Consider the following 22620-nt stretch of genomic DNA (forward strand, 5'->3'; position numbering starts at 1 on the left):
GTGGGCTAACATGTTTTCTTCAAGGAATGTTCCCGACTCGCTTCGGCATGACGAAAACGCTTAATGTGTTATCGCCATGATTGAGTAACTGTAATATTAGGCACTTTCAGCAAACCGTTAACCGTGTTCCGCGTACCGCACTACCGGAGCCTTTCAAGCATGCTTTTAAGCGCGCGCCCCGGGGTCACGGTATCAGCGCTTCAAGGACTCCGGTAGTGCGGTACGCGGAACACGGTTAGGGTTTGCTAAAAGTGCCTAATATTACAGTTACTCAATTCCAAACGACGTTCTTATCAGTCGAACACAGTGATGCAAGGAAGACGCAATTCAGTTCATGTGCGAGCGATAAAGACAAACGAATTAACAATCGTGTGCGACAGTTAACTGTTCCAACGCCCAAGTTCGTACCCCATCGGACGAATGAGGGAGCGTTTTTGATGGCCTTCTAAAAACCTTTAATCCATTACGCCTGTATCGTTGTCGCAAACGAAGCCGGAACAAAAGTGCGTCGTGTTGCAATTAAAACGCTGGACTGGTACCGACTGTCAAATGCCGTTACGTAAACGTCAAAAAAAAAAAAAAGAACGCGGACAGTTGCGATTGTTTGAACTACGCATGCGTTTCTGAGCGTTTCTCAAACTGCACCCTCTAAAACAAAAAAAAAAAGAAAAAAAAGAAATGGTGGGTTCATCTCCTTGCTTGCAGTACCATATCCTCCATTATTCTCGAAAGCCGGTCACATCGACGACGGAGCCATTGCGCGCGTATGCGCCGAAAAAAAGGCGAGGAGCAGCGCCGGACGGTTACCCATACGGTAGCGCAGAGCCACTTCTGAGCTCACCCTTCAGCCAGTGCGAACGGTGCGCACGGTTGCCTTTTCGCATAATAGAGAGTTTTAGTAGATCGTTCCCATGACTCCGATAACGATATCCCGATACTCCGCCACCGCCTCCCTTGCGCATGCATAGTATCGTTATCGGGGCTATCGGAGGTATCGGAACGATCTACTAAAACTCTCTAATGACAACGAACCGCAATGGAGAAAAAATGAAGAAGGCAACCGGCACACTGACAAACGAGAGAGGGGCGGAATAGAGAAGGGTCAAATAAAAAAATAACCTTCTTTCCTGAAAAAAAAAAAAGAAAAAGGAACGCGTTTGTGCTTTTGGTTTTTACCGCTGGGGCATTGTATGGCGCTGACTGAGAGAGCCCCTGCGCGCGCCCTCTTCTCTGATCTCCTTTCACCTTTACGGCGGCCACGTTCTTTTGCTATTTGACAGGTTTTCTAGAATAAAAGAAGCTATGGCAGTACTCGAGAAAAGCTTATCACCGCAATTCTGAGCCCAAAAACTACCACCTGCGCTGGAACAATGCGCAAGTGCTCATTGTTCCAGCAAACACACGATCAATGAGCAAGCTTACGAAACGCAGGGAGTGACATTTCTCACGCTTCACGCCTCGTTTCTGGGCGTTGTTTTCGGCGAAAGCAGCAATCCCATTTGCTGCAAAGGCAGCGACTCACTCACCGTATACTCGGCGGGAATTTAGATGCGAGTATTTTTATACCGGAAAATAATTTAAATATCTGTGCCAGGACTAACATATCCCATATCTGGTTGGTACGCTCCCACCCTTCTGTCCGCAAAACTAAAAATAAAGAGGGTGTCTGTAAAGCGCTCGATCAAAACACGACGATTTTTTCTTCTCTTTTTTTTTTTTTTTTTTTTTTATTCTATGGGTATACACACGATGAAAATCCAACGATTAATGTTTGGGAATTCTCTAATGTGCTGATGCAAGTCTACCTTAAAAGTCCCCGTGAAAAGTATCGAGTTTTAATTAGGATACACAATTCAGATCAAAATTGGAGCTTCTTTAATAAATAGAGACTGACCCTATTAACTATACCATCACTGACAGCATATAGCGAAGAAATGTGATGCTCGTGATTACTTATAGCTCCAATTACAGCGGTGGATAAACAAAAAAGTATTCCTGCCAGGTTTTCGTTTTTACGCTGTTGAGAACTTTGAGACATTTTTACCGTGGAAAAGTAAGTAGGAGGGAAGGAACACCCAAGTTTAACATCAAGGTTCAACCTACTCCAGTCACCGACAGCTTCGAAAACACAGGGCGTGGCCTCTATGTGACGCTGACGCGTCTCGCTTCGCCATTGGCTCTTTCGCATTCTTCTCGGCCAATGCGGCAATCTCATTGGCCGCGGAGCGATAATGAGATGCTCGGGACTCGCCACGCCCTGTGTTTTTAAAGCTGTCAGTGACTATACTATACGGGTAGAAACCCAGAGAGAGGAGGAGACAAGAGCGAGCGGGGACGTTAGAATACCGAGCTCTGGTTGGAATGATTACTGTGTATAGAAGCAAAGCCTTTGCTCTACTCATTCTTCGAACGCGTTCGAATGGTGGGTAGAAACAACGGCAGCCGGCTTTGCCTCTATACCCACTAATCCGTCCAATCAGAGCTTGCCGCTCTGGGGTCCCCGCGCGCTCTCCTTTCCTCCTCTCCCCCGGTTTCTACCCGTATAGGCACACACGTACGACCAATCTGAAATGAACGCCGCATAGTGCCTACCTCTCCGTTCTCGAGCATCTCGTCCTCAAGCTCTTCGACGATGTCTGACAGCTCCGAGTGGTTCTCTTCGACACGGTCCACAGACTGCACGCCGCACAACGCGGGGAAAAAAAAAAGCAAAAGAAATGATACTTTCGGTGGCCGCAGCCACGTTTTCGCATCGAGTGCGACGGACACTGGATCATAGCGATTGAGAGAAAGAGGTGACATCAAACAGGAAGCGACACAGAAACAACACTTTGTGTGCATCACCGAGTATGATACGTGTCAATAACAACAGCAGGCATGCTTCAGAGACGTTTCAGGCTGTGGGATTTCACTCGCTGTTATGCCCATCTCGAAGAATAACACGACGCACTGGTGCAAACGACATGTAGACATTAAATCACCGTAATCGCCCGCGCCACCATCCCGAAAGCCTCCGCTCGCCGCTCGTAGGTAGCGACGGCCTTTTATCAGCGGCAGAGCACCGCTCGCGTGACCAATTCCACTTGGGCCACTCGCGGTAGAAATGACTCTGGACGATTTGGAATGCGGGCCAGCTGGTCCAAAGCTCTGGATCCCCAGGTTGCCCTGAAGGTGCAGGGCTGTCAGAACCGCTCGAACTCAGAAAAGTATGTCAAATCAAAATTGCACAATGTGCCGTGTGTCTGGGAGAAAAGAGAACAATATATTTTTCTTACTGCAGAAATATACCACGAATCGTCGATCACTAAATCTCCACCCAAGTGTAAAGCTACAAAGGAGGACAAGGTAACTGAGCTACAGAAATCACAACTATCTGGTTAAAAAGCTATCGCTTTCACAAGAAAATGGCGACGACAGGAAGCCCCAAAGACACGGAGATGAATGGCGTCTGCTCATGGAAATAGGCCCCATTTTATCAGACAAAATTTACACACAAACACACACACACCTGTTTTCACCAAAGGTTTTTTTCTTCCCGGTTATATATATATATATATATATATACTATAACGTGTTAAACTATACCAACAATGTTATAGTTCAACAATGTTTTTTCGCGGACGCGATCCTGAATGGTTGCCATCAGGGGCGCAATGCCCGTGCCCAGTATTCGAGCCGCATACGATCACCATAGATCACAACAAAGCTTTGAAAAGAAAGGATGGATGGCCCGCTATACCTATTGCTTAATTTTTCAACGGAAGTCCTGTTTCTGGCTCTCTACTCCTATTCGCAAGTTTCAGCGATAGTGGTACCGAGGCGTGTGAATCGCGCTCCCTAGCTCCTGGATGATTGGCCTCATAATAAATGGGCTTGCCTACACCTTCCTGGCGTGAAAATACAAGGCAAGGCTCTAATACTGCTCGTATATAGCAAAACTAGAATACCTTACGCGTTTCAGACCCAGCCTCGTACTGCTGTTCTACAACGATCATCCAGATGAAAGCCATTTTGACAGGCACCCGTGCGCCACCTATAAGTCGTAAAACTTGCGAATGGACAAGCTTCAGTAGGCGCTTGGTGAATTTGAATTTTATGAACAAGTACGTCCAAGATGGTGCGCGCTTTGACGTCTTTGAGTAAAATATTTCGGAGCATGGCCGCCAACCTAGTTTGGCGACGCGGTGCGGCGCCGGCATCTACAATGGACCATGCAATGGGAGCCTGCTATCAAACGGCGGCGCGTCACCGGAGGCCGCAGCAGACTACCTAATAGGAGTGGGCGCGTCTGGATGTGGGATGCGCCATGAATAAAAAGGGGCAACGCGTCGCCGGCATCCAATAGGAGCGCCCGCTGCACGATCAAACGAAGGAGGTACTTGGATAAGTCAGGATATCCAGTGCTTTAAGCTTGAGTGGTTATCTTCAACTACCCACAAGCTAGGTAAAAGCTGGTAAAATTGGAACACTTAATATCGTACGATGGTCTCCTTAAATGACTCAATAAATTGGGATTATTTTCAAATTGAATCTCGAAACATATATACTCCAAAACGTACTTCTTTACAACTTACAAATATTCGCTGAAATCTGGACAAACTTTACACTTCGACTACCTCCCTCAATCTCGCTTCTTCCCCCCCCCCCTTCTCTCTCTCTCTAAAAGAAATATGGTAGCCCAAAGCTAGTTTATATATTACAAAATAGTTATTATATCCAACTGGAAAAAAAAAGATCCATCGATTGTCAGGGAGGCAGAACTCTTTAGGGCATATTCTAAACTTAAACAAACAAGATCCGCTAGCCAGCGCAATGAAACGAATCCTGGTGATTTTATCTCAAATCGTGCAAGGAAAAATAACGAATCATCAAAAAAGTTTGAAAAAAAAATTTTATATACGTTGGTGGGAAATGTGTGACTAGAACAAAACTGCAAATTCGAACCATGGAAAACTTTTTTGTTTTTCAGTTTATGGCTTCGAAAGGGCGGAAGGTAGTAACCATGTTCAATTAACCTGAGACTGGGGTAGAGAAGAAACATCAAAACGTAGAAGGGAAAGAAAATAGACAGGACGACGTCTCAAACTCCGTCTCAGGTTAATTGAACATGGTTAATATTCACCAGCTCGCCCGCACCCTTACAATTTTTTCTAGCGGAAGGTAGGTCTTGCGACTTTTTGCAGCTTTCACGAGTGATAGATTTTAGAATCTCGCAAAAATCAAATTTTTTTTATTATCTTTTTTATGCTAGAGCATTAATTCTTTTATGTAGCGAGCGGACGTCATCAGCTTTGAAGCCGCGCCAAACCGCAGCTAAATTCACTTCTCCCAATGTAGCGAAGTAAAGCCGCGATCTGACGCCTCCCAGCTTTGAAGCCGCGCAAAAAGCCACGCAAAACGGCACCTGAATTCCCCTCTCCAAAAGTGAAGCCGAAATCTGATGGATAGGCCCCCCCCCCCCCTGGCTGGCGCGTGTCAGTTTCAACGAGCGCCACCCTATGGCGCTGTGGGCCTGCACCGCCAGCGCCCCGGTAAAAGGAATCGGCTGGCTGCGGGGCTCCCAGAGCCCGCTCGGGCAGACTCCAGAGTGGTCGCACGGCCGATGTCAGCGCGGCGCGACCACTTCACGAGAGCGCGCGCAGGAGCAACATTCATGCTTTCGCATTCACAACTCATAAGTGCCTAGGTGTACCTCGAACCTTTTTTTACAAACATAACATTTTTTTACTGTTTTGAATCTATCTATAGAAGGGCCAAAGTTCTCTAGAAGTGTGTGTTTTTTTTATTTCATTTTATGAAAAAATAATTATTGAATTTTGCACCTTTGAAAATAATGGGCCAAGTTTGAGCTAGCTTTCGATGTACAATTATTTAGGACTAAAGAAACATAAGATTAAAACTTGTATTTGGACCTACTTAAAAATTGTAATATTGTTAATTTAAATCTAGCCTATATAGAAGAGGCAATAATGTAAACTTAAGAAAAGTTCAAAATAGAAAAGTCATCGTCATTAAACATATCGTTATTTTTATTTTCTTACATGAAAAGTGTTTTGTGTGCTTTTAAATATACCGGGTGAAACAAGGAGACGGTAGGCTCTTTAAATCGACCGGAAAATTCGGTTTCTTAACCTATCGCGCTACGACTTTGTGCAGCGTCGCCCACAGATGGTGCATTTTTTTTTGTAAAATTTGCAAAGACCGAACTTACCTGAGGACAAAGTAAAGAAAGAAAAAGGCTTAGCTCCTATGGAAACGCAGCGACGCCACCGGTCTGCAATCAACATGGCGCCGTTTTGCACGGTAGACAAGAGATGGCGCAACGAACGCCGCCAACGAATGAGCGTACGGCGCCGAGAGCCAGCGTTTTTAGCAGACGATCTTTTCGAATCAAAAGCGGCGCGCGTTCCGCAAACGGCGACAGTTGCAGAAACAGAAACAGGCGCGGTAACAACAAGCAACTGCAGTTCCTTGTCTGCTAAAAACGCCGGTTCTCGGCGTCGTCTGCTCGTTCGTTGGCGGCAGTTGGCGTCGCGACCGCTTGCGCCATCTCTTGTCTACCGTGCGAAACGGCGCCGTGTTGATTGCAGACCGGTGGCGTCGCTGCGTTTCCATAGGAGCTAAGCCTTTTTCTTTCTTTACTTTTTCCTCAGGTAAGTTCGCTCTTTGCAAATTTTACGAAAAAAATGCACCATCTGTGGGCAACGGTGCACAAGGTCGTAGCGCGATAGGTTAACAAACCGAATTTTCCGGTCGATTTAAAGAGCCTACCGTCTCCTTGTTTCACCCGGCACAATAAATCCCTTTGACATGTGTTATTTCGTCACAATATGCAGTGCGTTTGAAAATAAGCCATAATTGCACCTCTATTTTACGACACATAACTCTGTCACTTCCTTTTTACAGCGAAGCTGTTTATGGCTATACTTCGTTTCAGTTTCGGTCCAGACGCAGCCGATGCTAAAAGCGCGCGCATGTGGCCCAGAACAGTGCTTGCACTGCACGAGCGCGCGTGCTTGGCAGGGATGCTGAAAGCCCGGAGCTCGCGCTTGTAGCTTTGGCTGCGTCTGGACCGAAGCTGAAACGAAGTATAGGGTACCGTGGATCTGTCCTGTGCGTGACCAAACACTACGCTCGCACCACACCCACTCGCCGCACGTGCTGGCGCATGCAGCAGTAACTGTTTTAGAGCTAAAGCCTAAAACAAATGGCATCTTGCACACGGGTTCATCAACGCTTTATTTCGGTTATTTACTCGGAATATTTTATACGGGGAAGGCGTGCACGTGCGCCGCATGGAACACCAATCCCCGCATTTTCCTTGAAGCTTGGCCCTTGCCGATCTCCATATTCAATTTCACTTCTCTCCTCGTTATGGGGAAGCCGCGTAAAGTCCGAACTCCCGAAGAGCAACTGGCCTACGAAGAGCGACGGCGGGAACGGCAACGAGCATGTTAGCGGTGACGGCGGGCGGCACGTGTGCGTGCGTACCTTTCGTCACGATGACCACTAATCAAGAAAATAAATGTGTTCGTACCTTCGTTCAAAATTCTGTGTCACACCTGTGTCGTGTGCTAAACAGCTTCGCTGGTCATCCAACTTCGCAGAGTGAAATGGCTCCCATTTTTTATATATTAGTTATTTTTTATCATGATCGTAGTTTTCATAGGTTTCGAGTACACATCCAGTTCGGTAAAACTGGTACATGCATCGTATTGATAGACTAAAATGGTAAGGGGTTCTTCCGCACGTTCAGTTTGCTTACTTAGTAAACTACCGATATTGATACTGACTTAAATTACGTTTAAGCGTTGTCATATCAGATTAACACGCATATATAGGACGTTTGACAGGTTTTCCGTAAGATAATAAAGCATTTGTAGACAAAATCTTTTCAAAGCAACGCCCGCCGAGTCCGTCAATCCACAGCTATAGCGTGCGTTTGGCGTGAGCCGAGGAAAGGCCCCTCCGGGCTCTGCGGCTGCCGACAGCTCCGCCCGCACAACGGCTCGACCCCGCTAACGATGTAGACGCGTCGTCGTCCCACTTTGTGTTCTCGCTAGTTTGAAGGGAAACTCAGTCGGCGGAATGTCCGAAATGGGACCCGCGAAAAGCCGCTAGGCTCTTCCGCCGGACCGCCGCCACTGAAGGACGCGAAACGCGGCTTGCCCGTCGGCTTTGGATGGAAAGAGAATGTCGCTGGTAACAAACTTGGTGACTTTAGATACATAAAGTCCATGACCAAAATCACTTGACTACTCTAAAACTCGGCTAAAATCTGCTTTTTTTTTTGTTTGTGTTTTGTCGTTCAACTTAAGTTTGCCAGATGAGGAAAGCGTATAATGTTTCCTTGTTTTGTTTTGATTTGTCATAATTCAACCGATTAACAGGTTAAGAATTTGATCTCAAATTAAAGCATTAATCGATTAATCGGAGCGTTAATCGATACATCGCCCACCCCTAATAAATATTGCGTAGAATTTTTGACAAACGCCCCATATCCTTTCATCTTAGGTTGGCGAGACAAATATGTATTTTCAAACGCACCGCGTAATATAACGAAACCATATATGTTAATGAGGATTTTATTGAACATTTAAAAGCGCACAGAAAAGCTTTTAATATAAGAAATAAAACTAAATAAAAAGTATACTCATAAAATTACATTGAATTTTGTACATTTAACTTCGCTTCTCAAGTTTTGTGTTGTTGCTTCTATATAAACTATATTTGAATTAGCAATATTATTATTTTTAAACAGGCTTAGATACAAGCTTTCATTTTAGTTTCTTATGCCTTAAATAATTGTATATATAAAGCTAGTTCTATTCAAACTTGGCTCATTATTGCCAAAGGTGCAAATTTAAATAAATTTATTTTATAAAATAAATAAAAAAAAACACTTCTGGAGAACTTTAACCCTTCTATAAAAAATTGTAAAGCAATAAAATAGTTATAATTGTGAAAAAAAGAATCAGAACGTTGCTAGACTCCTAAATGTGTCGTTCGTGAAAGCTGCAAAAATCGAGACCTATCTTCCTCCCTTTCGAAGGCAAAAACTAAAGAGTAAAGTTTTTTCATAGTTCTAATTTTCAGTTTTCTAGTCACATTTCACACCAACATATATTCTTTAAGAATTTTTGAGTATACATCGTTTTTCTTGCACGATTTGGGATTAAATCACCCATCCATAGCATGTGCAGAATCAAGCTGGAGCGTATATAGGAGATCAAGACTAAACACAAACAAAACTCCTACGAGCCTCACTTTCAGCAGAGCATACGAAACACCAATTGCTGCGATCTATAAAAGTGGCGAGCTTAAAGAACATGTTATAAACCTCAACCGCGGCAACCCTTAGAACGCTGAAACCATGCGACATCAGATTCAGTGTCCGGTGCATGTCTCAAAGCTAGATAAAGATGTTTATTAAGGGTGTGTGCGGATATTCCAAATTTTAAATACGAATCGAATTATTTTTAATATTCGATTCTGGAATTCACTAGTCGGTACTTGGGAGAATATTCGGCGGCAGTCGAATATTCGACACAGTAACGAATATTCGGGTAGAGAACGAATGACCTGCACATGAGGTGTACCGCAAACGCGCAGAGCCTATATAAAAAAAAAAAAAAAGTTAATATACCGTCATCGCTTCTCCGACAACCTCATGCAAAAAACCTGCCAACGCTGTAAGCCTGTAGGCGTATAGGACAAAAACACCGCGCGCGCCCAAGCTCGCGGGCACACCTCGCCCATCCGCACGCTTGCGCATCTCTGCAGCGGTTGGGCGCAAAAAAGCAGGAAGAAACAAATCCTGCTCGCAAAAGCATTTATCGCGTTATAGACCCACAAAGATTGTTTTTTTAATTTTTTTTAATGTTTGAGAAATAATTTTATTTGAAAATACTCTTTTTGGAGAAGAGCTCAATAAAACATTACTAGCAGTAGTTCCTGTTTTTCCATGCTTAATGCAAAATTAATTTAGAATTTTCTGAATTACATTTATAAACCATTTATTTTCCGAACTTTTGCATCTCATGCAATTCTTCGGGGCTATGCCCATTTTGGCTGCATAAAATATTTACTGAGCTCCAAAGATGTACAAGCTGTGCCTAATGTTCTGACTAAAATATTGCTGTTTTTATAGTTATCTCGATATTTAATATTTCATTCGATACACAAAGTCAGCTTTTTTGCATTCTTCATATTCGATTTGTATCATAAAATTTTGATATTTTCATACCCCTAATGTTTATTCAACAGCCTCATTAGCCCGAAGAAAGAAACTCACTCAGTCCACAGAGAAACGTTTCTAGGGCACCTGAATACAAAGTGCGTTCACGTAGAGATGCACAAGAAAGGCACTGTTGACTTACAAAATCGGATGGTGAACTATGACATAGTATGCAAACAAACAAACACGCGCCCACTGAAGTGCGTTCAAGATACCAGGTTGTGAAGACAGGCGACACTTGGGGAAATAACATCCTTCATTCAGACATGTGCGAACAAATGTAAACAAGATGTGCCGCAGATATCTTCACAATCATCATTGTTCAAAGGAATTCGGTAAGAGTCGTTAGATTATATAACTTGGCGCTTTACTCCCGGAAATATACTGAGGTAGAAAGAAGTAAAAGCGGAGAACCCGTTGCATTACGTCAAGCGACACCATGGAGGTTGGAAGCTTCTGGAGGTGACATGGCGCCACCAGAGGTAAAGCCAGAAGTGTGGAGGGAGACGCCCCCAACGACGACAAAAACCACAGCTCTTTCGATCACCCTCGGGTGCACCCCAGGGTGACTAAAACAACTGCGGTATCGGTCATCGTGGGGGGCGTCTCCCTTTACACTTCTGGCTTCATCTCTGATGGTGTCATGTCGCCTCCAGAAGCTTCCAACCTCCATGAGCGACACCACGATTTTTATTTGTATGGATTTATTGTATGGGAATCTCCGTTTCACTTTAAATGGTAACGTAGTAAACGTTACAAGAGGGATCTTGAGGCTCTCAGCGTCCCTGCCAAAGCACGCGCGCTGGTGCAGTGCTAGCACCGTTTAGGGCAACATGCTCTTACCCGTAGCTTTCTTCGCCTATAAATGTATTGAAGTAAACTACTATAGTTACTGTATAATTCGACATCCCCAGTGAACCTTGATGATTGATCTCAAGATATGTCGTTATATAGTGACTGCCAGCTTAAGAAACACAGGGTGTGCTGAGTCACCAGGTCGCTCCACAGTCAATGATATTTGCCGATACGAACATCGAATCCCGAAGCCAGAAATGGGAAGCAACGCCTATGTTTCATCAGTGGTCAGTGACTTCCAACGACATGACTCTAACAACAATGTAAATTCAGTGCCGGACACCGCTGCTGACAAAGGATGCTCAGTGACTGGCGAGGACAGCACGCCGTGGACAAAACAGGGGTCGATCCGACAACGTGGCCATCGAGACGTCCAGACAGACACACCAGCCGGCGCGGCGGCCGTGTACCTGTGGCCTTGCGTCAAGCAACCGTGCCTTGCTCCTGACCCGGTGTAGCAAAGCTGCCATCTCCGTCTCGGACTCCGAGTCGCTACCTGCGCTCTGACTCGTCTGAGGCAGCGGAGCACGCTCCTCAACGACCTTCTGCGATATACACAAGGCACGCGGCTCCGGTTGGCTCGCTTTGCCAGTCGTCGGCGCCCGAGTACTAGACCAAGTATAGATGTGAGTCGGATATCATCTTTCGGCATTACGGAAAAGATTAACGATCGCCGATACAATCGCTTTTTAAGCCATCACGACCAATCAATAACCAGTCATTTGCATTGCCTTACGCTTCGTGATCTCTTGGTGACTCCGGACAGTCTCTGTAAGAAATAACCATGGTAATATCTTTTGTTTCCTAACTTATAGGAGATCTAAAAATAATCTCTAATAGCACCCTAAAAATGAAAAAAAAAAAGGATTAAGGAAACTCAGACACCCCTCAGGCTTATTTACAGATTTATTGATCAAAAACTGTAGAAGGGCAGTCCGGCTCATAATGCGATTTAAGCACATTCCTCGTCCGCAGTAATTCATTGATATCATTGTGTCGAGTTCATAATTTGTTTTCCCCTCAATCTCCAGAAATACAAACAAGCTAGTCGCTATGCGAAAATACCTCGTATACAAGTTCAAGGGAGGGAAGGCTCACCTTTGGCGTCCTGGTGCCGTGGACGAGGTCATCGGGCACCAGGCAGGGCAGCGAGTCCGCCGAGAGGGTGTCCCCTGCCTTGGTGCGCACCGTCACGCTGCGGGTGTGCAAGGGCAGGAGAGGCCCCACCTCCAGCAGTGCGTGGTCCCCTGGCACACCAGGCCCCTACACTCAGTATGACCTATACCACTACGTCGCAGGCGCCGCTGTGGCAATCGTAGACTGTCCAGACGCACAGTTCGCTATAAAAACGCTGCGTGATCCGCGTGACCTCTTGAAACCGAGACATTCGGAAGCATTTTTTTCTCATATGTCATCCCTCTAATCTCCCTTTCTCCTTCTCGCTCGCTCCTCTTCTAATTCGGAACCCAAGTCGCACTTTCCTTCCGTCACCGCCACTGCAGAGCTACCACAAATGTTACGATTCCTCCGGTTTCTCTTTTTGTACTCATAATGTCGTAAAGCAACGCTCCTACACGAAGCGCTATTGCCGACTGCAGGACGCGTCCACTACGACTCCCGATCATAGAAGGAGACCATGAAATATGCTTCAACGCGCCAGTAGTTTGGGGTGAACATCCTCCTATACTTCGTTTCACTTTAGGTCTGACTGCAGCCGAAGGTACGATCCGATGAAGTTAAATCACACCATGCAAAAAATGCTTCGTCATGACGTTGCTTGTCTTTGCGCGTTATCTATCAACGGCCAAAGCAATCGCGCCGAGAAAAAGCGCAAGAGTGCGGCGCATTCATTCTAAATTATTAGTCGAGTCAGTGATAGCAAACTCACAAGTGCAATTAGCGCCCTGACGATACACTTTTTGCACTGTGTGATCGGTCACATCGGATCGTTGCAACGACTTTCTTCAAGTGAAACAGAGTATAGACAAAATCTGAAGAACAAAAAAAGGAATGTTTTAGGTGTGGATGATGGCCAGGACGATGGTAAAGAGAGCAAAAAGAAGCGAGGTCCGCTCACCGGTCGGGCTGTCTATCTCGGTAATCTTTCTCCCGGCGGCGTAGACGGCGTAGCCGGTGACCGGCGCCCCGTTGGAGGTGCCGGCCGCGTTGATGGTCACCGGCAGCCATGTGACCAGCACGGTGCCTTCCTGGGGCCCCGCCTCCACCTGGATGTCCATCGGGGGGTCCGGGATGCCTGCGAGAAGCGGATCCACAAAAGCTTTCCGACGAACCTATTCTATGTTCGCCGCTTGCCATTTCATCCAACGAGTCGGTGTGCGGCGTTTTATCGACGGTAACGGCACCGCCCACAAACATTGTATGGATATAATGGTCGCCACGTCTTTTACTAGTAACGTACGGATGTGCCAAGCGTCCATTTTCGTTGAATTTACGACGGTTACAACACTCGATACACCCGCGTGCAGTGACATGGCGTAATAGATGCGTCGAACAATCGGTATAACACAAAAAAGGCTAGTTCACAGCGGTGACAGCAGTCAACAATAGTCACTAATAGGGTTAGAAAGGCGTCTCTTTCGGATGCCCGACCATCGGCATGCTCTGGCTGCCTTCCGCCATGCATTGGCTGCGCGCGCGCTCGACGCTCACGAGACATGCCGAAGTGTTCTCGAAGCTATGAAGCACGTCCTGGGCCCGTTTTCTCGAACACGAACCATGGTTTAAAGTTAACTATTGTCCCTAGAAGGGGGAATTCCAGGTCACGTGACTGTAAGAGCAGGGGCGCCGAGGGAGGAGCAGTACCTAGAAGCAAAATGGCCGCGACATCGCTTAATGAGGGCTAGTAGTTCTGCTTGGTTCTGCTGAACATTCATTTCGATCCGGCTGTTATATTAATGACTCACCATCAACCAATTAGTACGTCAAGCAAAGCGGTAGTTCAGAGGGACTACTAAACTAACCGACCGCAGCATTCTGCAAACGCATCACTCTTCAGCAGTCCGGGATCCAAGACATATGACGGTTCATAAGCCTTGCAAGTGTTTTTATGGTGAGCAAAAGAATGTTTTGCGAACGAGTGTTGGTATATACTTATACTAAGACGTTTAATTTGTTACACTATGCACGCCAACTCGTGAGCAGCGATTACTTTGCGGAGAAAGGGGGTTATCCTCGATAAAGTCTTCGTTCGGGGTGAACAGCTGAGACATTGTACTGTTTTTTTTTTGTTCACAGTGCGGCGACAGTATGCCGACAGCATTGAGGTTTCTACATATCCCCGGTGGCCAGCAATTCAACGGTGACGAGAAGCCGGTGACGAGAAGCTTAGCTTCTCGTCACCGGTGAATCGGTTGGGCAAACGGAAGAGAGAGCAAACAGTTGAGATCAGCAGGAATCGCAGAAACGTGCGTCGCAAGGAACGAAAACGAGACTAGAGCACCGGCGTTGCCAGACTGGAAGAAACACGGGAAAGTTATGCGTTGTTTATGGCGAAACATATTGAAGGAAATATTTTTTACAATTTCGAATATTCGTCGACAAACTATAGCATAGTAGCTAAAATTTCTTCGTACCATCGGAAGCAAATAAATTGGTCTTCAAGTACAACATTACTACATTTTGACTTAAAATACCATACTAGATCGATGACAACCAGCGGAAATAGAGGATAAACAAAATGACTGGCTTGTTTCACCGATAGATGACGCATCTTATTGCCCAATCAAAAATAATTATTGTTGTCCTATATCCCGCCGTTTATTACAGTACCTAGGTACTTTTCCTTTCCTAGGCACCGTGGTTTACCAAAATGGGTTTACCATCGCTTCGAGAAAACCGGCCCTGGAGGCGAGACCAATGAAAGATCTCCCCGCCGTTCTCATTTTGTGAACTACTATAACAGACCGGGGCTTCACCTTTGGGAAGGGTCCGGAAGTCCACGAATGCCGTGAGCATGCCGGCGACCCTGCGCGTCTCGGCCTTGGAGTCGTCTGGGAAGCCGCACAAAAGCAGTCGTCCGGGCTTGGCCCTGACGCTGACGCGGTACGACGTGTTGGGCGCCAGCCCCGAGACCAGGTGCCGGAAGCAGCCCGGCTTGAGGCACTTCATCTCCACGCTGTTCACCGCCACCACGTGACTGAAGTTGGAGTTGCTCGGCAGCCAGCTGATGGCAGCCGCCGTCGACGTCACGTTGGACGCCTTCACGCAGCTCGGTGCCAGGGGAACGTCTGCGAACACGTCGGGCACTGTTGCAGACGCTTCATCGCCCCCGCTTAGTGAGTCGAAACTACTCGCTATAAGCTGTACGCCAGAAGTCGACAGAAGCAACGGTGAAAGTACACTATTTCACTAAAGAGGCTAGTAGTTGAGCGGGCGTGTCTCTTACTGTGCCTGTCCACGCGCTTATCTACAGGGTGTCACAAAAGAAAATTTACACGGTGTTTTTTACCGCAAAAATGGACTAGGCGTCGCCGAACGCTCATTCTACTCCCAAAGGTAGCGCTAGAGGTCACAACCAGATGCCAAAGTTTCAGCCCGATCCGATAACTTAATCAAAAGTTATACGTGATTTTCTGAATACCTCAATGGGAAAATGGCAGCCGACTGAGTTTTCGAACACATGGGGCTCTATGGCATCAGAAACCGAAAACGGGCAAAAATGGGCTCCATTTTCCCATTGAAATTTTCAAAAAATCACCTATAACTTTTGATTAAGTTATCGGATCGGGCTGAAACTTTGGCATATGGTTGTGACCTCTAGCGCTACCTTTCGGCGGAGAATGAGCGTCCAGCGATGCCTAGTTTATTTTTGCGGTAAAAAAGACCGCGTAAATTTTCTTTTGTGACACCCTGTACATAGCCAAGCTGCAGCTTATTCGTCAAGATGAGTGCTGAAGAGCGTGCACATTCCGCTCTGAATGAACCTGCGTAGATTTCACGAACTGCTATCAAATTGTGATCTCCAGTAGCGTGGTTAAAGTGACTCGTCGAGAGGGTAAAAGAAAGGAATCAGCTTCTATGCTCCCGATATGTTGCTTTTTTTCATTTTACTCTACCTAAAGAGACAAAACTGCAGCCATGCACAGAAGAAGTAACTCAAGTTACTTCTTCCATCTCACAGCAGGGCCGTCACAATACAAAGGGAATCCGGAATACTCTCAGCCCAGAAAAAGAGAGAAAGGTCATACGCTTGTCTGATCAACCCAGAAATGTTGAAAAGGACGAGTGACAGAAACCCCAGCAGCCACGGGTTTAGACGCCTCAACGCTAGCGGTACTGAACCCCGTTCGTTCGCTATTCTGTCGCTTTTAGAACGAGCCACCAGGATCGTAACAGATCGTAGCTGTACACGGCGGTTCCAGTGAGGTATTTATTTGTCGTTTCACGAAAACTTCGATGCATGAGCGGTACAGGGGGCAAAAGATATCAACGATTAGGGAAAAGTACCACGGCACTGCGGTGAAAGTATTCAAGAAAGCGGAGGTATGCGGGGCTCACTTTTGCCGATGACAATGGTGCAGGCCGCGTCCCTGGAATGTTGGCCGGACGTCAGCACTGACCGCACGCTGATTCGGTGCGGCTGCGCAAAGAGCGGGAAAAAAAGAGATGGTGGAAATAGTACGGTAGAGCGCGCCGATAGACCCATTCTTTCCTAAACTCTAAATTACAGCTAAAATTGCAGGGGTGTGAAAAAGAATAACAAGCGGAAAGAAGCTCGAAATTTTTTGGAGCTAAACAATTCATCAAGATTAATAAAGCATGCACTACAATCACCGTAATTTTTTTTTTTTTTGTTTACCGCAGAGTAAATTGTAGTTTTATGCTGGGTTGAAGCCAAGCAGAAAATTATTCCGGGCAAGTTCATAGTGGCAAATTAAAAGCTGTCATATACGTTCTCTCAAATACTATATAGGTTCAACGAAGCACAACGCGGTACGGGCAAAAAAAAAAAAAAAAAAAGAAGTTGGAAAAAAATTACGAGTTGCCGTTGGGGAAAACAGTTTCTTGTGCTCAACCAGTAACAATTAAAAATACTAAATTGACTTCAGTAATATATGCATCGTTTAGGAAAAAAAAATTTGAGCGTCCACTTTTCCGCGGAGCACGCCCATAGGCAATCATAGCGTTCGACAAGAAGAGTCCAGTCCCTTACGGGACAGAGATAATAGGGAGTTTTCGTAGACCGCGTTGCCCCCTCCGCTAAGCGTTCCGCAACGAAGAAGTTGCTACTGCGCCTGCGCGCCGATAGCCTTGACTGTGGAGTTCCTGCTATCGTAGCGGGTTGCGGAGGGCCTTGCGGGACGGCGAAAACGATCTACGAAAACTCTCTAATGTCGTCACGAGACCACACGAAAACGTTATTCGTACAGATCGCATTTTCCCAACAAATCACTTATCCGCACGCACGCACGCACGCACGCACGCACGCACGCACGCACGCACGCACGCACGCACGCACGCACGCACGCACGCACGCACGCACGCACGCACGCACGCACGCACGCACGCACGCACGCACGCACGCACGCACGCACGCACGCACGCACGCACGCACGCACGCACGCACGCACGCACGCACGCACGCACGCACGCACGCACGCACGCACGCACGCACGCACGCACGCACGCACGCACGCACGCACGCACGCACGCACGCACGCACGCACGCACGCACGCACGCACGCACGCACGCACGCACGCACGCACGCACGCACGCACGCACGCACGCACGCACGCACGCACGCACGCACGCACGCACGCACGCACGCACGCACGCACGCACGCACGCACGCACGCACGCACGCACGCACGCACGCACGCACGCACGCACGCACGCACGCACGCACGCACGCACGCACGCACGCACGCTGTTTTTTTCTTATTCTTTCAGATTTGCTTAAAGAAAGCCGCGAAAGCTACACTTATACACTTATCCGGTTTGTGCAGGTTGGTTATACGGCCAGGCGGGCCGTGTAAGTAAAACCAACCTGCCTGAGACGCGCAACACACGTGTGCCCTACTTCCCTCCGCTCTACGAGGGAGGCGAGGGGGTGGCTTCGCGCCGCGACCACCGGGGAGCAGGGCCACGGGCGCACAGATGCGCTCCGATAAGACGCCGAAATATAGAAACTCGTCCAAATGGAGCGTTTTTACAGAACGCCGTAAAATGCTGCCCCGGCGTTATATCCTTCTAAAAACAGTTGATTTTGGGGTTTTCGATGAGGCTCTACAAGTTTTTAATTGGAATCATATGTCTTTTCAATAATTAAAAAGTCAATTAACGAGTTTTAATTAAGTAGCCAACTTATCGCAAAGATTTGCCACCCACATAATGTCCGCCTGGCCGTATAACCCACCTGCACAAACCGTATAAGTGTAGCTTTCACGGCTTTTTTAAACTAACCTAAACGAATAAAAAAAAACATCCGGTATATATATATATATATATATATATATATATATATATATATATATATATATATATATAGGTAAAGTAAGGTAAATTTAAAAACAATGAACCGGGAAAAGTTAATAAGTCAAAGATGCGTACTGTCGGAGTTACTAATTCGAAGTTTATTACGACGTTTCGAGCGGGGACCGCTATAGATATATAGGTCAGCGATCCGTACTTGCGGAGTTGCTATGCTAGAATTATATTGTATGTATTACGACAAATTCGCCGAGAGGCTCGGCTTCGTCAGGAGATGGCATGAAGCCGAGCCTCTAGGCGAAACTGTCTTAATACATACAATAAACTCCTAGCATAGCAACTCCGGAAGTACGGATCTGTGGCTTATTACATTTTCCCGGTCCATTGTTCTCAAACTATTCTGCCTGACACCCCCCCCCCCCCCCCCCACACACACACACATACATATATATATATATATATATATATATATATATATATATTACAGAAGTTGATAATTAGCTCTATGCCCTCTCTGGTACACTGGAAGCGCGGCTTTCGTTCACATAGAGTGTGTTCATTACTCGAGTAAATACGGCATGATCAACTGCCCTAGCTCAGTACACCGTCGGCAAATAAAAAGACAAGAACTCTGAGCAAGGGTCCTGCTTGCAGTGCCCGGGGACTACAATAAAAGGTACATTTCCGAGATACTTCATTGCAAGGCTAGCGGCGAAGAAAAGGAGCACTACAAGAAAGGAAGAGATGCAGGCAAGCTGCTCATAAGACGTCATAAACTGAACCCTGCAATCTTGTGTCGTGTCATCCGCTACATTATTTTTCTTGTCTCAGGGCTTAGTTTATAAAATTATGAAGTTTTCTCGTCAGGTCACGCCAACAGTGGCCGTAACTGCCCAGTTCCCCCGGCCGTGCAAACATATTCAACATTCGATTGTAGTTAGGGGTGGCCGAATAATCGGAAGTTCAAATACAAATCTAATATATGATTTCTTCTTTTATGAGGCGTATTTGTACAAATAAGCAATAGGCTCCACGCCGGGTATGCTGCGAGAGGTTGTGGGACGATTCCCCCGGTGGCAATTCCCCCGTCCCAAATGCAGTCTTGGGTAAGTTACTTTTAAAAAGTAATTCGTTACAGCTACAGTTACTTTCAGAAAAGAGTAGCGAAGTTAGCGTTACAGTTACCGCAATAAAATAGTAACTCGTTACAGTTAGTTACTTTTAAAAGGTAACGACGTTACTTCTCAGTTACTTTTCTATAACACAAAAAAAAAATTAGGAAAAGCTAGAAAACGCCCCTCACCAAGTTTTATTGCATAAAATTAGAAAAGTGCGCTTTTTAGTTTATAATGTAGCTTAGCAGCAGTTGCTTCGAGAAAGTATTATCTGTGGGTTTCCATCGTTTGGTGGCGAACGCGTCCCTGCCCTTTGCTGAAAAGGCGCTCAACTGGCGCGCTGGAAGGAATTGCACGGGTGCAAACGCGGACCCAAGACAAATGCCCTATATCCGTGGTAGCACTAGCACATTGCTGGCTCGTTGACGGCTGAGCTGGATTTATAGAGTCGCTGGACATATTGCAATTTGTACCCGGCAAGCCAAAAACAAACCCCGCGCAGACAGCAGTAAATTTTGCCTCGACTGTTGACACCAATCCGGTGTATTAGCGCACATCAATATACGCAACATGCGCACTAAGTAGTAGTGGCTTTAATCAAAATACGAAACATGCGCAGTGCCCTCCGCGTGTATTGTTGTTTCACGGTTGATTCACCCGATTAAAAAGCGTTTGCGCAGAAAAAAAGAAAAACCACAACATAGGTAGCGCTTCAAGACACTAAGATGTAAGTGTTCAGTCACAATGTACACGCGCGTGCGCAGAGATAACTAGATTTTATTTGCATCAAATCTACACGTGGCTATATTCGGATAGTGACTCGCTAAAAAGAACGTATTTACAAGTTTGTGCAAGTCAACTTGACAATCGAAATGTTAAAAAAGACAATTTGGAAAGTGCAAAGAATGTCTAGATTGTACTCGTTCAATGATATATTATTCATAAAACTGGAAAGTAACGACAAAAGTAGCGCCGTTACTTCATCGTTACCTCAGAAAAAAGTAATGGAACTACAGTTACAAGTTACATTTCTAAAAAGTAACTCGTTACAGTTACAAGCTACCTAAAAAGTAACGAAGTTACAGAAACGCGTTACTAGTAACGCGTTACTACCCTAGACTGCCCAAATGCCACGTGCATTTCCCCCAAGTGTCAAAATCCCTGCCGTCAAAATCTCCGTCTTGCCTCCCCCGAATGTAAACATCCCCGAGTCCGATTCCCCCTTTTGTAACTTCTGTAATCATCCTTATCACCCCTGCTATGCCGTGAAAACCGCTGCTAAAACATCTCCAGAATTTTTTTTTTTTAATTTTGATTTTTTTTAAAGTTTAATTGTTCGCAGACGACTGTATGTTTTTTTTTTTTTAACTGGCATTAGTCCAGGACCAGGAAAATTTCAACCAGTCGCTAGGAGAAAACTTATTATGGGGTAAGCAATGGGGTATGGTAACTAATTTTAGTAAGATCGTCTCTTGCATAATTACAAACAAGAAAGGTCTTAACCTTCCGCTACTTTATACGAGGCATTGAAGAATTTAAGTATTTGGGAATTATCTTGGCTAATACTCTGCGCTGGAATGGTCATGTGGATGACATCGGGGCCTTTTATGCTAGGACTGTTCGGCCAGTTAAGTTTCGCATCTGGAAATCTATGTCCTCAGCATGCGCAGGCAGCCCACCGTCACTCGCTTCCAGTGGTGAAGTGCGTGATAAAATCTCCTGTTTTGTGTGTCCTGTACTTTTTCTCTCCCGCGAAGACCGAAAGGTTCACAGCATTCTAATAAATAAATAACTAAGTAAACAAATAAATAAATTTGAATCCGCGTCTACTCTTCGCCATTCTTTCATTTTTCGTGTTTACTGTGTCAAACTCTTTGCTCTCAACATTCTAGATTGGAAAGTTATTTTCGGTCCCAGAAGTCATCGAACGTTTTCTTTTTTTCTAGGTATTTAGTGTCCAAATTTTCTACCATTCCGTCTTGTACTTGAAACTCTTGCTTTTCCAGGTTTCTGTGTTATGGTTGACAATCGGAATGCGACCCTATTGAAAATTCCATCAAGGTACGTAATTTGGGACACTGACTGCCAGTCAGCAGCCTTGGTGGAACGTGATGGACCATCAGACGTCATCTGATGGTCCATCAGGTGACGTCTGACTGCCACTGCCAAGGAAATTTCATCAACAAGGGCAGCATTTATATAAGAGTAAAGCTATACGCACTCTTAAATATCACCAAATGCCTCGGGATAAAACAAAATGTTCCAGAAAAAAAAAAAAAAAGCAGGACCACCGCGGATCGAACCCGCGACCACTAGCGTAGAAATCGGACATCTTAACCCCTATGCCATGCCATTTTTTTTTTCTTTGAACAGTTCATTTTTAGTTTGCAGAAATATTTGAAAATGTTCAAGTACAAAAAGCATTCACCACACTATTTACAACATCCTAACATGAATGGTGAAGTATGAACACACGTGAGGTATGATACATCGTAGACATACACGCAGTTCTCACTCATTCTAATCAGTACAAAAGAATGAAACATCCGCGTCGTTGGCTTGTAAAGTTCAGCACGAACATGTCACTGACACTTACAAAAAGTCATTTCAAAAGAGTCCCAAACAGTGATCTTTAACAACTATAGCACATATGTGACTGATGGAAGAATTACTTTTAGAAAGGTTTCATTACAATGTTATTACACCTGCTTCATTTGAATGAGAGTGTCTAGTAAAGGTGCCCACTCGGGGGTCCCCTCGGCGGGGGCATAAATACTCTTAATCTGCGTGACAAGTTCAATGAAATATACATCCACGGTGTGGGCGTTTATGTCCGCGTGTCTAACAGCCATGCGGGATTTCCAAATACTGAAAAGCCCCAGAAGCACAAATAAGTCGTAAGGGACCAACTCATGTTTGTCAACTGGAAGAAAACGAATGTAATAGGGTGTGATAATCAGATC

The 22620-nt window shown here is 45.7% G+C and overlaps 1 protein-coding gene across 1 annotated transcript in view; it reads right to left on the bottom strand.

Moving 5' to 3' along the window:
- The window catches only part of LOC8053276 (peripheral-type benzodiazepine receptor-associated protein 1), a 196290-nt gene that overhangs the window by 29729 nt on the left and 143941 nt on the right, over positions 1–22620 (bottom strand). The window contains exons 19-23 of the mRNA XM_042290344.1: positions 16610–16691; positions 15028–15339; positions 13170–13346; positions 12191–12339; positions 2593–2676 (exon numbers count right to left, since the gene is read on the bottom strand). Of these exons, the coding sequence (XP_042146278.1) occupies positions 2593–2676; positions 12191–12339; positions 13170–13346; positions 15028–15339; positions 16610–16691 (804 nt within the window). The remainder of the gene's footprint in view (positions 1–2592; positions 2677–12190; positions 12340–13169; positions 13347–15027; positions 15340–16609; positions 16692–22620) is intronic.

The sequence above is a fragment of the Ixodes scapularis genome, unplaced genomic scaffold (genome assembly GCF_016920785.2).
Source record: "Ixodes scapularis isolate PalLabHiFi unplaced genomic scaffold, ASM1692078v2 PGA_scaffold1__304_contigs__length_218370807, whole genome shotgun sequence".
NCBI lineage: Eukaryota > Metazoa > Arthropoda > Arachnida > Ixodida > Ixodidae > Ixodes > Ixodes scapularis.